Source organism: Grampus griseus (genome assembly GCF_964374135.1).
Source record: "Grampus griseus genome assembly, chromosome: 13".
Lineage (NCBI taxonomy): Eukaryota > Metazoa > Chordata > Mammalia > Artiodactyla > Delphinidae > Grampus > Grampus griseus.
The window spans coordinates 8872087-8884679 of NC_139007.1; the positions used below are offsets into that span (position 1 = coordinate 8872087).

Here is a 12593-nt window from a genome sequence, read left to right on the forward strand (position 1 = left end):
ATGAAGGGTCCAATTTCTTCAGAGTCTCATCAGCACTTGTAGGCATCTCTTTCTTACTGTAGCTCTCCTGTGCATGTGAAGTGGCCTCTCATCGTGGTTTTCATAAAGGGTTTTTAAGCCAAGTTTATCAAACTAGTTTGATATCTCAAAGGATTCACTTTGATTGTGGATTTAGATTCTTATATTAAAATTCTTTTGAGTTAGCCATTTCTTGAAAATGGATTTTTCTTGAAAGACAAGCATATTCAAAGTATTAGAAGTTCAGTTTCTTTTTTTCTCTGGGAATTCTTTAGTTAACTGTATGAGAATTATGTAAGTACTCATTGGTCTACATAGATCAATCAGAACGGGAGCTCTGTTCAGTTAATATCTGTCTGCCCAAACCACTATCTCTAAGGTGCAGAGAAAGTAAGAGATTTTTTTCACCAATTGAAAAGACTGTTTTTTCTTATAAATTTATTTATTTTATTCATTTTTGGCCGTGTGGGGTCTTCGTTGCTGTGCGCGGGCTTTCTCTAGTTGCGGCGAGCGGGGGCTACTCTTCGTTGTGGTGCGCAGGCTTCTCATGGTGGTGGCTTCTCTTGTTGTGGAACACAGGCTCTAGGCGTGTGGGCTTCAGTAGTTGTGGCATGCAGCCTCAGTAGTTGTGGCGCACGGGCTTAGTTGCTCCGCAGCATGTGGGATTTTCCCGGACCAGGGCTTGAACTCGTGTCCCCTGCATTGTCAGGCAGATTCTTAACCACTGTGCCACCAGGGAAGTCCCGAAAAGACTATTTTTTAAACACAAAGAGAACTAGCAGTTTCAGTTTTATCAACTTTGACATAGACAGAAATTGACACAGAAACCTAACCCTAGAGTTTAAAGGGCTGTTCTTTAGTGTGGACAAGACATTTTCTTAAATGATGTGAACTTTTGTAACATGCCAACGACCAGACATGCAAAAAGCCAAACAAAGAAGATTTTCTGTCATCCGTCACCCAGCTCTCAATTCATCCCTGAGGTCTGCCATCCAACAGATTTCATCCATAGACGGAGTCCCTATTGTTGCTGCTACTGGTGAGGAATGTATTATCCATCACAAACAGAGCAGAAGAAGAGACAGATTTACCAAGACCCAGAACCAGCAGCAAACAAAACAAAACCAGAGTCAAAAAAAGAAAACAGAGACTGAAAGTAATGTTCTGTTGCCTCTTGATATTAAATCCAGGAGCGAGGAAAAGGCATCCTTGGGCTCAGAGCCTTCATGGGGCACCCTGCTCAGAGGTCCAGCAGAAGTCCATCTGGGCATTTTGATGAGACCTCCAACACTCTCAAAGCAAAATTCTCAAAATTAAAACAAAATTGTTAGAAAAACAGATAGGAAATGTCAAAGTTTTAACTCATTAGTGAGAACACTGACAGGGTGACAAGCTGGTTCCTAAGATGATGTACATGTAGACATACATATATAGTCATTGGAAAAAAAAAGGGAATGCTGAAACATTATTCAGTTCGATTCAAAACTGGATAATGTTCTCTAGATCAGTAAAACCCTAACCTTGAGGTTATCCTCACTACTAAGTAGTGGTTATTTGCTCCTTATCAGTTATCTTCAAGTTAACATCTAACTTTTACAGAGTTATAAAATTTTGGGACCGTAATTATTATAAGAGTAAATAGTAAGTCAAAAAATGTTCCATTCCCCCAGAGAGTCAAATGCCCTTAGGCCCTTAGAGAGCTTATTAATCCTTAAACATGGCAGTAACATGTAAGGCCATTTTTTTCTTAATCTCATTTCCAAGTTTAGATATTTTTTTTCTAAACCGAAAGGAGAGAGTTACTACTTTGAGCAACTGGGTGATTGGAGTGTCTTTAATGTGATACGGAAGTTTAGACAAGGAGCAGTTTTTTCCTTGGGTTGAGCACATTTTTGAGAGCCTTAGCAGTTCACAAGTAGGTACGTAAATCTAGAGTTGAGGGCTGAGACAGGGTGGAGAGAAGCCCTGGGAATCAGCAGCACATAGAAGGATGTAAAGCTTGGGACCAGATGACACATCGAGGGAGCAGGTCTCATGTGGGGAATAGAGGTCAGGGTTGGGAGGGTTGAAGAGCTCCAGTGTTTAGTGGTGAAAAAGAATAAATGTCCAGGGCTTCCCTGGTGGCGCAGTGGTTGAGAGTCCGCCTGCCGATGCAGGGGACACGGGTTCGTGCCCCGGTCCGGAAGGATCCCACATGCCGCGGAGCGGCTGGGCCCGTGAGCCATGTCCGCTGGGCCTGCACGTCCGGAGCCCGTGCTCCGCAATGGGAGAGGCCACAACGGTGAGAGGCCCGCATACCGAAAAAAAAGAATAAATGTCCGGCCAGGAGGCACTAGGTGGGAAAATCTATGAGAATAAAGCATGTCGATCAAAGAATCAAACGCTTTGTCACATGCATGGTGTATTGAGAGGTCAAGAAGGTAAAGACTGAGAAACCACAGGATTTTGCTACATGGAATAATTGGTGACTCTGATGAAAGGAAAAGGCTATTGGGTGAAGCGGCAGGGACAAAGCCCGCTTCCGTTTAGTCCAGAAGAGAATAGAGAGAGAGGACGTACAAACAACTCAGGTTCTTCAGCAAAAGATCAGTAGCTAGGAGAAGGGGTGTTAAAGAAGGAAGGTGGGTTTTTCATTTGTTTGGTCTCTAAAGGTGGGTTATATCACAGTCTATTTGTATAGTGAGAATTCCCTTTTTTTAACTTCATCAGTTCACAGCAATGGGAGGGATGCTACAACCATTAGTGATGCATAAGGTGCGTGCTGATATAAACCGTCCAAATCTTAACGTAACCGATAGAAAATATATCAGAGGGCCGGGAGACAGCAGTCACGACTCTACAGAGACCCTGAATAGCTTTATAAGGCGGAAAGCCTTACAGTGCATCTTGAAGGATTCAGGCACATCTAAATGACAGGAATAGTCTTCCAGGCAATTGAAGCAGAACAAATAGAAGGCTAAGAAATAGGAGAGTAGAAGTAGATTTGTGCTAAGACTATGACCTTCACATTGATTTAATTAATCTGGGTGGTTAGACCCCCCTGCAAACCTCTCCCCGCAGTTAGGTAACAGAAGAATGGAAAATGCCCTAACACGTTCCACTTAAAATATGGTGTTCTAGATTCTTCAGGAAGCTATGCACTGTCCTCAGATTACATAAGAATACTTTTGAGCATCTAAACAAAATATTTTATTTTTTGAGGAAAAATTGTATCTTACTTATTCACAAAACTTTTTTTTAACATAACTTCTTAATTCACCCCCTGCAAATGGTAATCATTTGCTGTACAGATTTCTCTAATTTTTTTTCAGAATTTTTATTTGTTGACATTGTAGAACATTTCATGGCTGTAATTAAGTATCCATGAAAAGATTTGTGAATCTTCTAGCTCATCTTGGATACATTTTCATAGTAGAACTATTATAGAAAACATTTCCCTGTTCTTTCAAACTTCTCTATAACCTAAACAACACTGTCTAAAATTTCACAATAGTTTTTTTTGTGTGCAGTGATTTTTAAAATACAGATTAAGAGTTGTGATGTAATTCTGTTTCCATGGGAATATTGTGGAGAAAACAGTACATGTTAGTTTATCCATACTTTACTGTAAAGGTAAAAACAAGATCACCGGAGAGAGGTTTTCAATAACCACTGTGGTGAGTGTGCTAAGGAGATGAAAAACTCGCAGGTGTTTGATTGAAGATGGATATTATGATGGTGAAATTGACCAAATCCTGTCATTTCTGTATATCCTTCAGCAGAATTGTGCTAGTAAAATAGTAGAAAAAGCAGATACTAAGAGTAGACTTAAGGAGGGTGGCAGAGTTAGGAAATACATTCAAATGAATAGGTGAGAACACGAAAGCAATTGACTGTAATATTTATCCAGAAAGAAAGTCCACTAAAGTTGGGAATATAAACCCCACAGGAATCAATGTTGAATTGGTCGTCTGTAAAACTGTCATCATTACCGTTTGGAAAAGGAGACTGCATAAAACGCATAGCAAGATTACTAGGCTTGCCAATGGCTTTAAAAACTTTTGAGTTAATGAAAAGATGACTAGAATAAATTGAAAGACTATGAATACCTTATTATTGTCAGGTGAATGTTGACGTGGACCAATTCAAGAAACGCAGCTAGGGATTAAACATTCCAAATTCTTCCTGTCAAATCAGGTCCCAGTTTCCATTCACTGTCCCTGAAGGGATCCTGAGGTCCAAAATGTCCTGTCTTTTCCATGGATTCTGAGCCGCTGCACCAATTTTCCTTTCTGCTGAAGCACTCATTGTGTAGATGACCACAAACATGTTACGTGATGCTAAGACTTTCTGTTTTACTGTTTCTAATCATATTAGGGTTTATTCTGATTTGCATATGAAATGTCATCACTTAAAGAAGCTATATTCAGTAATACATTTCATTTTTCCAAAGAAGAAATATAGAAAATCAAGATGGTGGTAAAGGTCATGTGAGCCAGTTTTTGCAAATATTTTGAGGACACATAAAATTAAGAGGGTCATTTCAGAGATATCAAACAGGTCTTTATTGGACCAAGAAAGGGATAGTCTAAATGGATACTATAACTGCATATGCAGAGCAATTAAAAAGACTGGAAGAATCCTACCATCCCTGGCCACCTCCCCAGTTGCCTGCCCTACCTGTAACTCTGACTCACAGACACTCATGTACTTTGGCAAATAGAAAGGATATTTTCCCTCAACCTTCTACGGTACCTGAAACTCTCAACAGTAATTTATTCATTTGGGAGAGAAGTACCGTGATCTATTCAGATAACCTGATGCAATCTCAGAACATAGACAAGTAAGTTTGGCAGAAGAGAACAACAAAAAAAGGAACATCTGGACCCAGAGCCTGTGAGTTGGGAGAGTTGAAAGTTGAAAATGAGAGGAAACTTACGTGCAGGCGATGGGGCAGGAGGTGGTGAGGAAGGAGGAAGGAGAAGCAGGGCTTGTCTCCTGAACAGCATTTCCGAGACTCACTCAGCCTCGGATAGCAAAAGAGACGCCTCTTAGCTGGAATCCCAAAGAGAAACCAGAACAAACACTGGTTTCATTTTTTAAACCTTGTCGTGTGGCAAATTAAGAGTTTCTGTTTTGAACAATATTTTTTCCTCAGAAATGTATATGGACTTTTCTCACTGATTGAACTATTTTAGCTTTTCTCTGAAAGTAACAGAGGAATTATTTACAACATTGGTCAGTAACACCTCCCCATCTGTAGCCTCGGTTGCCTTTCTTTTTACTATCTTCAAAGAGTTTATAGATGATGCCTTGAAATGCTCTTGTTTCAAGGCACATCTGGTAAATAAATACTGGGGGGGCTTCCCTGGTGGCACAGTGGCTGAGAGTCCGCCTGCCGATGCAGGGAACACGGGTTCGCGCCCCGGTCCGGGAAGATCCCACATGCCGCGGAGCGGCTGGGCCCGTGAGCCATGGCCGCTGAGCCTGCGCATCCGGAGCCTGTGCTCCGCAACGGGAGAGGCCACAGCAGTGAGAGGCCCGCGTACCGCACAAAGAAATAAATAGATAAATAAATACTGGGGGCGGTGATGTGACCTTAGAATATTCATAGCTGTAGGACTACTACTCAGCCGGGTTTTCCCTCTAAAATTTTGCCCGGATTATTTCAAAATAAGTTAGATTTAAAGTTCTGATTATGCTGACCTGTAATTTATGGATGCATATATGTTTTTACTTTGTAAATATAGTTCATTTACCCCTAAAATGCAAGGCAGACGGATGGGGACTTCAGGAAGAGCCATCACCAAGAGCACGAGCGTGAGTGGAGAGATGTACACACTGGAGCATAATGATGGCAGTCAGTCGGACACGGCTGTGGGCACTGTTGGAACAGGTGGGAAGAAAAGGAGGTCCAGCCTGAGTGCCAAAGTGGTTGCCATCGTGACTCGAAGGAGCAGAAGCACGTCCCAGCTAAGCCAAACAGGTGAGTGAAGTGAATTCAACTTACACATCTCAAGTTCTCGCTGGAGAGACAAATGTCAACCTTCATGCTATGGCTCGGGATGGGATCGTACCGTGTACGGATTCTCCTTTCCAAAGAACGTTTGTTTCTCTGTTTCTGGAAACCTGTTCCATGTGTGGGTTTTTTTGTGCTTTTTTCTGTACAGCTGTCTAACAAGGTATCATTTGTCAAGCCCTGAAGTGGTCAGGTATTTCGTGAAAAAAAATAAATAAATAAAGCCATGTTTACAAATATGCAAGGAAATGCAAAGAAATCTTAAAGAACCAAATTGGTTGAAATACAAGAAAAGCAACAGGATTCTCCTTTTCAAAATATTCCATAATACAGTGACTTCTAATTTAGGCTATCTCCATATTGTTTTAGAAAAGAAGGTCAGTTGTGCAACTTGAAATACAGTCTTCAGGGGGCTGTGTGAATGTAATAATTGAAATGTGACTGTTCTATTTTCAATGCAAGTAAAAACCCAGCAGTTATTTTTACTTTACAAAAATGGGTCAGTGGATTCATGCAAAGAATAATGTCAATACAAATTTGAGTTTCAGACATTTTCTACTGCTTGTAAATCTTAAAAGCTTTATATCCTCAGGGTATATAGAAAAAAGCAAACAGAAGGGAGGATGATTATTTGTGTATTATCAAATACAAAAAACTGCCTAAAATTATATAACATTTGATCATACATGTTAGATAATTCATTACTAGGCTTAGCACTACGGAAAACTGAAGGTAAGTAAAATATTGAACTGATTTAAATTGTCAGCACCTGTTTCTCTTGCCATAATCTTAGTTCCGTTTATTGTTCCTTAAGAGCGAAAGTCTTGGCACAAAATTTACTTAGACTAAAAGACTTCCATGAAATCCTTTTGATAGTTAACTTGGCATCCTGGAAAGTACTTTTTTTTTTTGAATTTTACAATTTTATTTTTTTATACAGCAGCTTCTTATTAGTTATCCATTTTATCCATATTAGTGTATACACGTCAATCCCAATCTCCCAGTTCATCCCACCACCCCCACCCGCCGCTTTCCCGCTTGGTGTCCGTACATTTGTTCTCTGCATCTGTGTCTCTATTTCTGCCCTGCAAACCGGTTCATCTTTTATATGCGTTAATATACGATATTTGTTTTTCTCTTTCTGACTTACTTCACTCTGTATGACAGTCTCTAGATCCATCCACGTCTCTACAAATGACCCAATTTCATTCCTTTTTATGGCCGAGTAATATTCCATTGTATACGTGTACCACATCTTCTTTATCCGTTCATCTGTCGATGGGCATTTAGGTTGCTTCCATGACCTGGCTATTGTAAAGAGTGCTGCAATGAACATTGGGGTGCATGTGTCTTTTTGAATTATGGTTTTCTCAGGGTATATGCCCAGTAGTGGGATTGCTGGGTCATATGGTAATTCTATTTTTAGTTTTTTAAGGAACCTCTGTACTGTTCTCCGTAGTGGCTATATCAATTTACATTCCCACCAACAGTGCAAGAGGGTTCCCTTTTCTCCACACTCTCTCCAGCATTTGTTGTTTGTAGATTTTCTGATGATGCCCATTCTAACTGGTGTGAGGTGATACCTCATGGTAGTTTTGGTTTGCATTTCTCTAATAATTAGTGATGTTGAGCAGCTTTTCATGTGCTTCTTGGCCATCGGTGTGTCTTCTTTGGAGAAATGTCTATTTAGGTCTTCTGCCCATTTTTTGATTGCATTGTTTGTTTCTTTAATATTGAGCTGCATGATCTGTTTATATATTTTGGAGATTAATCCTTTGTCCGTTGATTCATTTGCAAATATTTTCTCCCATTCTGAGGGTTGTCTTTTCATCTTGTCTGTAGTTTCCTTTGCTTTGCAAAAGCTTTTAAGTTGCATTAGGTCCCATTTGTTTATTTTTGTTTTTATTTCCATTACTCTAGGAGGTGGATCAAAAAAGATCTTGCTGTGATTTATGTCAAAGAGTGTTCTTCCTATGTTTTCCTCTTCCTATGTTTTCTTCTTCCTATGTTTTATAGTGTCCAGTCTTACATTTAGGTCTTCAATCTATTTTGAGTTTATTTTTGTGTATGGTGTTAGGGAGTGTTCTAATGTCATTCTTTTACATGTAGCTGTCCAGTTTTCCCAGCACCACTTATTGAAGAGACTGGAAAGTATGTATTTTAAATTATGCCTTCTACTGGACAAAGTGACAAATAAATTAGAGATAGGGAATTTTGAGCCGTTCAAAAATTGAACTAGTGCACACAGCTGTTTAGCAAAACAGAGGTTTGTCTCTCTGAAAATCACAGGATTAGAATGGCCCTCGATTAGCGAGCATTTCTGGTGGTAATTCCTCTCCGCCATCCGATGGGGATGAGCTGTTCATTGTGAAGGGGAATCATTTGTCTTCCTTGGGCTCAGGTTTCTTCCTTAGGAGTAGGAGTTGTTTTTCATTTCTTTTACTTGTTTTGTTTTTGACGGTGGTGCTTCTTGGTTTGTAATGTTCGTGCAATACATGATGCTTTCCAGTGTGGGGTGTGGATGGACTTTCACCACCAGATTTCAGATTACTTTATCCCTTGGATGATATGGAAATTCTCTTTGATGTCCTTTTAGGGAGCCAGGGTTTCCTGCAGGTTCGGGGATGGCTTATCTTCTTCCCCAGCCTCCACAGTCTGTCTCTTCTTATTTTCCCTGATAGTGCGTTCCCTCTCTATCTTTCCCTGGTTGAGTAGAATTACATTTTCTTAGAGTAAAGCACAGCAATAATTAAACGTAAGAACTATACCTGAGGCACAGCTTTGTAGGTAATAGATTCAAATGATTGTCATTGAAACACTAAGCCCCTTTGCTTTGTTAGTTTAAATTTTATTCCAGTTACAGGCATTGCTGAACTTCGAATAATACCTACCTTCCCAAAAGTTGCATTGTTAGTAACGTGCATGGAATGACCCCACTTTCAAAGATTAGTTTGCAATGTACAGGAGCGAAAAGGATTACGAAGCCGAGGTAACAAAATAGTTCTAGCCCAACGTGACTCAAGGAATAAACTCTGACTTTCTCTCTGGGGCTCGGCTTACCTGTTTACTGGGTGGATTGGACTGAAGGTCATCCTCTGAACTTCCCAGGTATAAGAGTTTACGCTTCTCTTTCTACATCATAATTGTACCTTTTATTTGATAACCTGTTTTCTCATTCTTCTTGATCTTCCCAAAGCAAGTGACCAGTGGTGACAAACCTCAGTTATCACTGCTCTTTATTTCACTGGATGCACTGGTTTTTCTCCCTATTCCTTCTTCTACAAGTGATTTTTTCCCCCTTTATCAATGATTATATGTCCTCTCTCCTGTGAAGAGACACGAAAGTTCAGAATTCTCATTCTAAGAAATCTTGTTTTTTTATTACTTCAGCTTTTGCATGTGATCATCAAATCTGTATTCCAATTCGTCCTCACCCAAGAAATATTCCTTAATTTTAATTTCCTATAAGAGAGCCTCTTGGATGGCCTACCTTAAACAAGCGTAGCCCTGTCACAAATCTGAATTTCCAGCCCTTCCTTTCAGTATTACCACAGTTTTTATAGTTACAAACCTTAGAAGAGTTTTCTACTTTAAAAATTTTTCACTCAACTCTCTCTTCCCCAGGTCCATCATCCCAGAGAAAACTATGTGATATTTGTCCAATTTTAAGGAACACTAATATAATTGATTTAAATGTCTTTAGTGTGAAGTGAATCCATTAATCGCAGACTGGTGAGCCTTTTCAGGGGGCCTTCTAAATGCATGGATAATTAAGACAGATTTTTAAAAATTTAGTTTATTGGAGTATAGTTGATTTACAATGTTGTGTTAATTTCTGCTGTACAGCAAAATGATTGTTTTTATATATGTATGTATATTATCTATTCTTTTTCATATTCTTTTCCATTTGGTTTATCACAGGATATTGAATATAGTTCCCTGTGCTATACAGTAGGACCTTGTTTTTTATCCATCTTATATATAATAGTTTGCATCTTCTAGCCCCAAACTTCCAATCCATCCCTCCCCCACCCTCCCCTTGGCAATCACGCGTCTGTTCTCTGTGTCTGACTCTGTTCCTTTTTTTTGTAGATAAGTTCGTTTGTGTCATATTTTAGATTCCACATGTAAGTGATATATCGTATGGCGTTTTTCTTGCTCTGACTTACTTCACTTAGCGTGATCATCTCTAAGTCCCACCATGTTGCTGCAGATGGCATTATTTCATTCTCTTTTATGGCTGGGTAATATTCCATTGTGTGTGTGTGCCACACCTGCTTTATCCATTTAACTGAGACAGATTTTCTAATGGTGTCAATTAATCAAAGATTGGAAGAGGCAAACAGCATTGCTTATCTATTAAAACAAGCTGGGTGTTCTATGGAATAGCATGTATTGTGTTTAATGTAAATTTTACTTGTGCTTAATGTAAAAAAAGACTTTAACTAAAGGCTTCTCCAGCGGTGAGTCTCCAATCCACCCCATGGCGCCCTGGATTACGGGCTCTGTCTCCTCTGCCACACAGATGATAGATAATCAGGAAAACAAGAAGTATTTAGAAATAATGCTTAACCAGCTCTGTTTAGAATGGGAGATTTCAAGCACATCGTTTTTCTGTTTTTGTTTTCACGTAGCCACAAGTTTGCTCACGGAGTATATTTGATTCTTTGTTCAAAATAATAAGTAAAATTTATTTCCAAAACTTGAAAAGCATAGTAAACTGTATATACAGATATATTTATATAGTAAATTACATATGTGACATATAAATGTATAAAATTTACCTTTTCTGTGTAATTTGTTGTTTGCTTCAATATATTTACTGTGCTTTTCAATTATATATCATTATTTATGTGGAATATTCCAAGTATAAATAACATTCATATTTTAAAGTTACCTTTACCACAGTATTTATTCATAATGAAAGTAGGAATAAATTTGTTAATATATTTTTTAACTAGGAGAGTGACAGAAACAGGAAAGTTTCCAAAAATGCTACTGCTGGTAAATGGCTTCAAGCAGTCAAGCACGTAACTCAAAACCTGTTCAGTACACAGCTACTGAATTAGATTGAAAAGGGCATGAGGTATGGAAGGAAAGGGACATTTTAGGAAAAAGCTCCTGATCCAGCAGCTTCTTGGGACTGAATGAAGCTCTGAGTAAACGCAGGGCCAGGCTTTAGGATGTGAGGGAAGTTTTAGCCTTTGTAGGTTTAGATGCCCGGCCTGTATAGTGTGAGGTTTGCCTCACTATGAATGAAGGCTTTACTGAGAACAATCACCCCTACATACACCCTTGTAATTACCTACAAGTAAAGATAATTATGATAATAAGTATCATAAGAATGACAAGTATTCATTTAGTCTAAGTGACTAAAACCAATAGATTTGCATTTCTAGAGCCGTTTCCATGTACCCCTAAGTTATACGTGTACACGTTTGTGTGTATAACTTCCCTCCATGATTGATCACAAAAAAATCGTGATTAGAACTTTTAGCTTTTTTGAGGAAAACACCTATAAATGTAAAAGCATCGTTAGCACTATAGACTAGAAATTACTTCATTTACTTTATCTCATATTGTTGAAGAGCTCTATCTCCAGGATTATACCAGGGACAGTGGGTGTTTCAAAATTAGAAGTATCATCCCCGACGGAAGGAAATCATTCACACTTGAAATAAACAAGAATCCAAGAACTAAATAAGAAAATGTAAAGCCAAATGCCAAACATAATAAAACCCGGTGTACCAAAGGAAGTGGGAAGACAAATGGGTCAAAGGTCTAAATTTCCCAGGATAAGAACACATGCAGAATTGAGAGCTAACCGTAGCCTAACCATTTAATAGAATCATTATTTATTGTATCATTAACAGCTGATGATACTTTGTTAAGTAGATTCATATCATTTTTTCCTACATACTGGCAGGATTTGGGTAGTTATGCACTGATTAAATTATGGAAAATGTTGCAGGACTCTGTTATACTGTCAAATAATTAAGAGTCAATTATCATGTACTAAGAACATACTAAAAAATCACTTCTAAAAAAAAACATACTAAAAAAATCTTTCTTTAAGCATAGATATTTTGTGCCTTTCCAACATTTCCCTCCATCCACATCTCTTTTTCCCCTGTCCAAATCACCTGAAAATGATTCAGAGTCCCTCTGAGTGGAGGAATCTGAGTCTATATATAAAAATACCTTCCGGCCATGTTACCTTTCTGGTATATTCTTCCTCTTGCCCTGTGTTACACCAGGGTGTGTGGAGCAGGACCCAGGTCCCTACAGGCTCCACCGGCTCCAGAGGCCCGGCTAAGCCTTCTTCTGCCCTCCTGATACGGCACATATAGCAGCATCTGTTCTAGGGTTTAGGTATTTACAAAAGACTGAAGATTTACTGGTGCCTTCCCGCTGCCCTGTTTTCCTGCAGGAATCCCTGAATCAGGGAAACAAAATAATTTTCTGGAAATTATTAAGAGGCTAATAATTGTGTGGAAAGGAGAAAAACACAAGTAGGTATTTCCATAAATTTTCAACCCAGCCTATGAGCACAGTTTGGCTCAAGCAAAGGTGTGTG

At 39.0% G+C, this 12593-nt stretch overlaps 1 protein-coding gene across 48 annotated transcripts in view; it reads left to right on the forward strand.

Annotated features, from left to right (window-relative positions):
* The window catches only part of LOC309831934 (regulating synaptic membrane exocytosis protein 1), a gene marked incomplete at both ends in the record, with an annotated part of 217497 nt that overhangs the window by 147446 nt on the left and 57458 nt on the right, over positions 1 to 12593 (forward strand). For 24 of the 48 annotated variants that reach the window (XM_082669309.1, XM_082669356.1, XM_082669354.1 and 21 more), the window contains one exon: positions 5748 to 5983. The exons of 18 other annotated variants lie outside the window; for them this stretch is intronic. In XM_082669309.1, the coding sequence (XP_082525435.1) occupies positions 5748 to 5983 (236 nt within the window). The remainder of the gene's footprint in view (positions 1 to 5747; positions 5984 to 12593) is intronic. 6 more of the 48 variants (XM_082669310.1, XM_082669313.1, XM_082669355.1 and 3 more) reach the window with 1 other exon arrangement.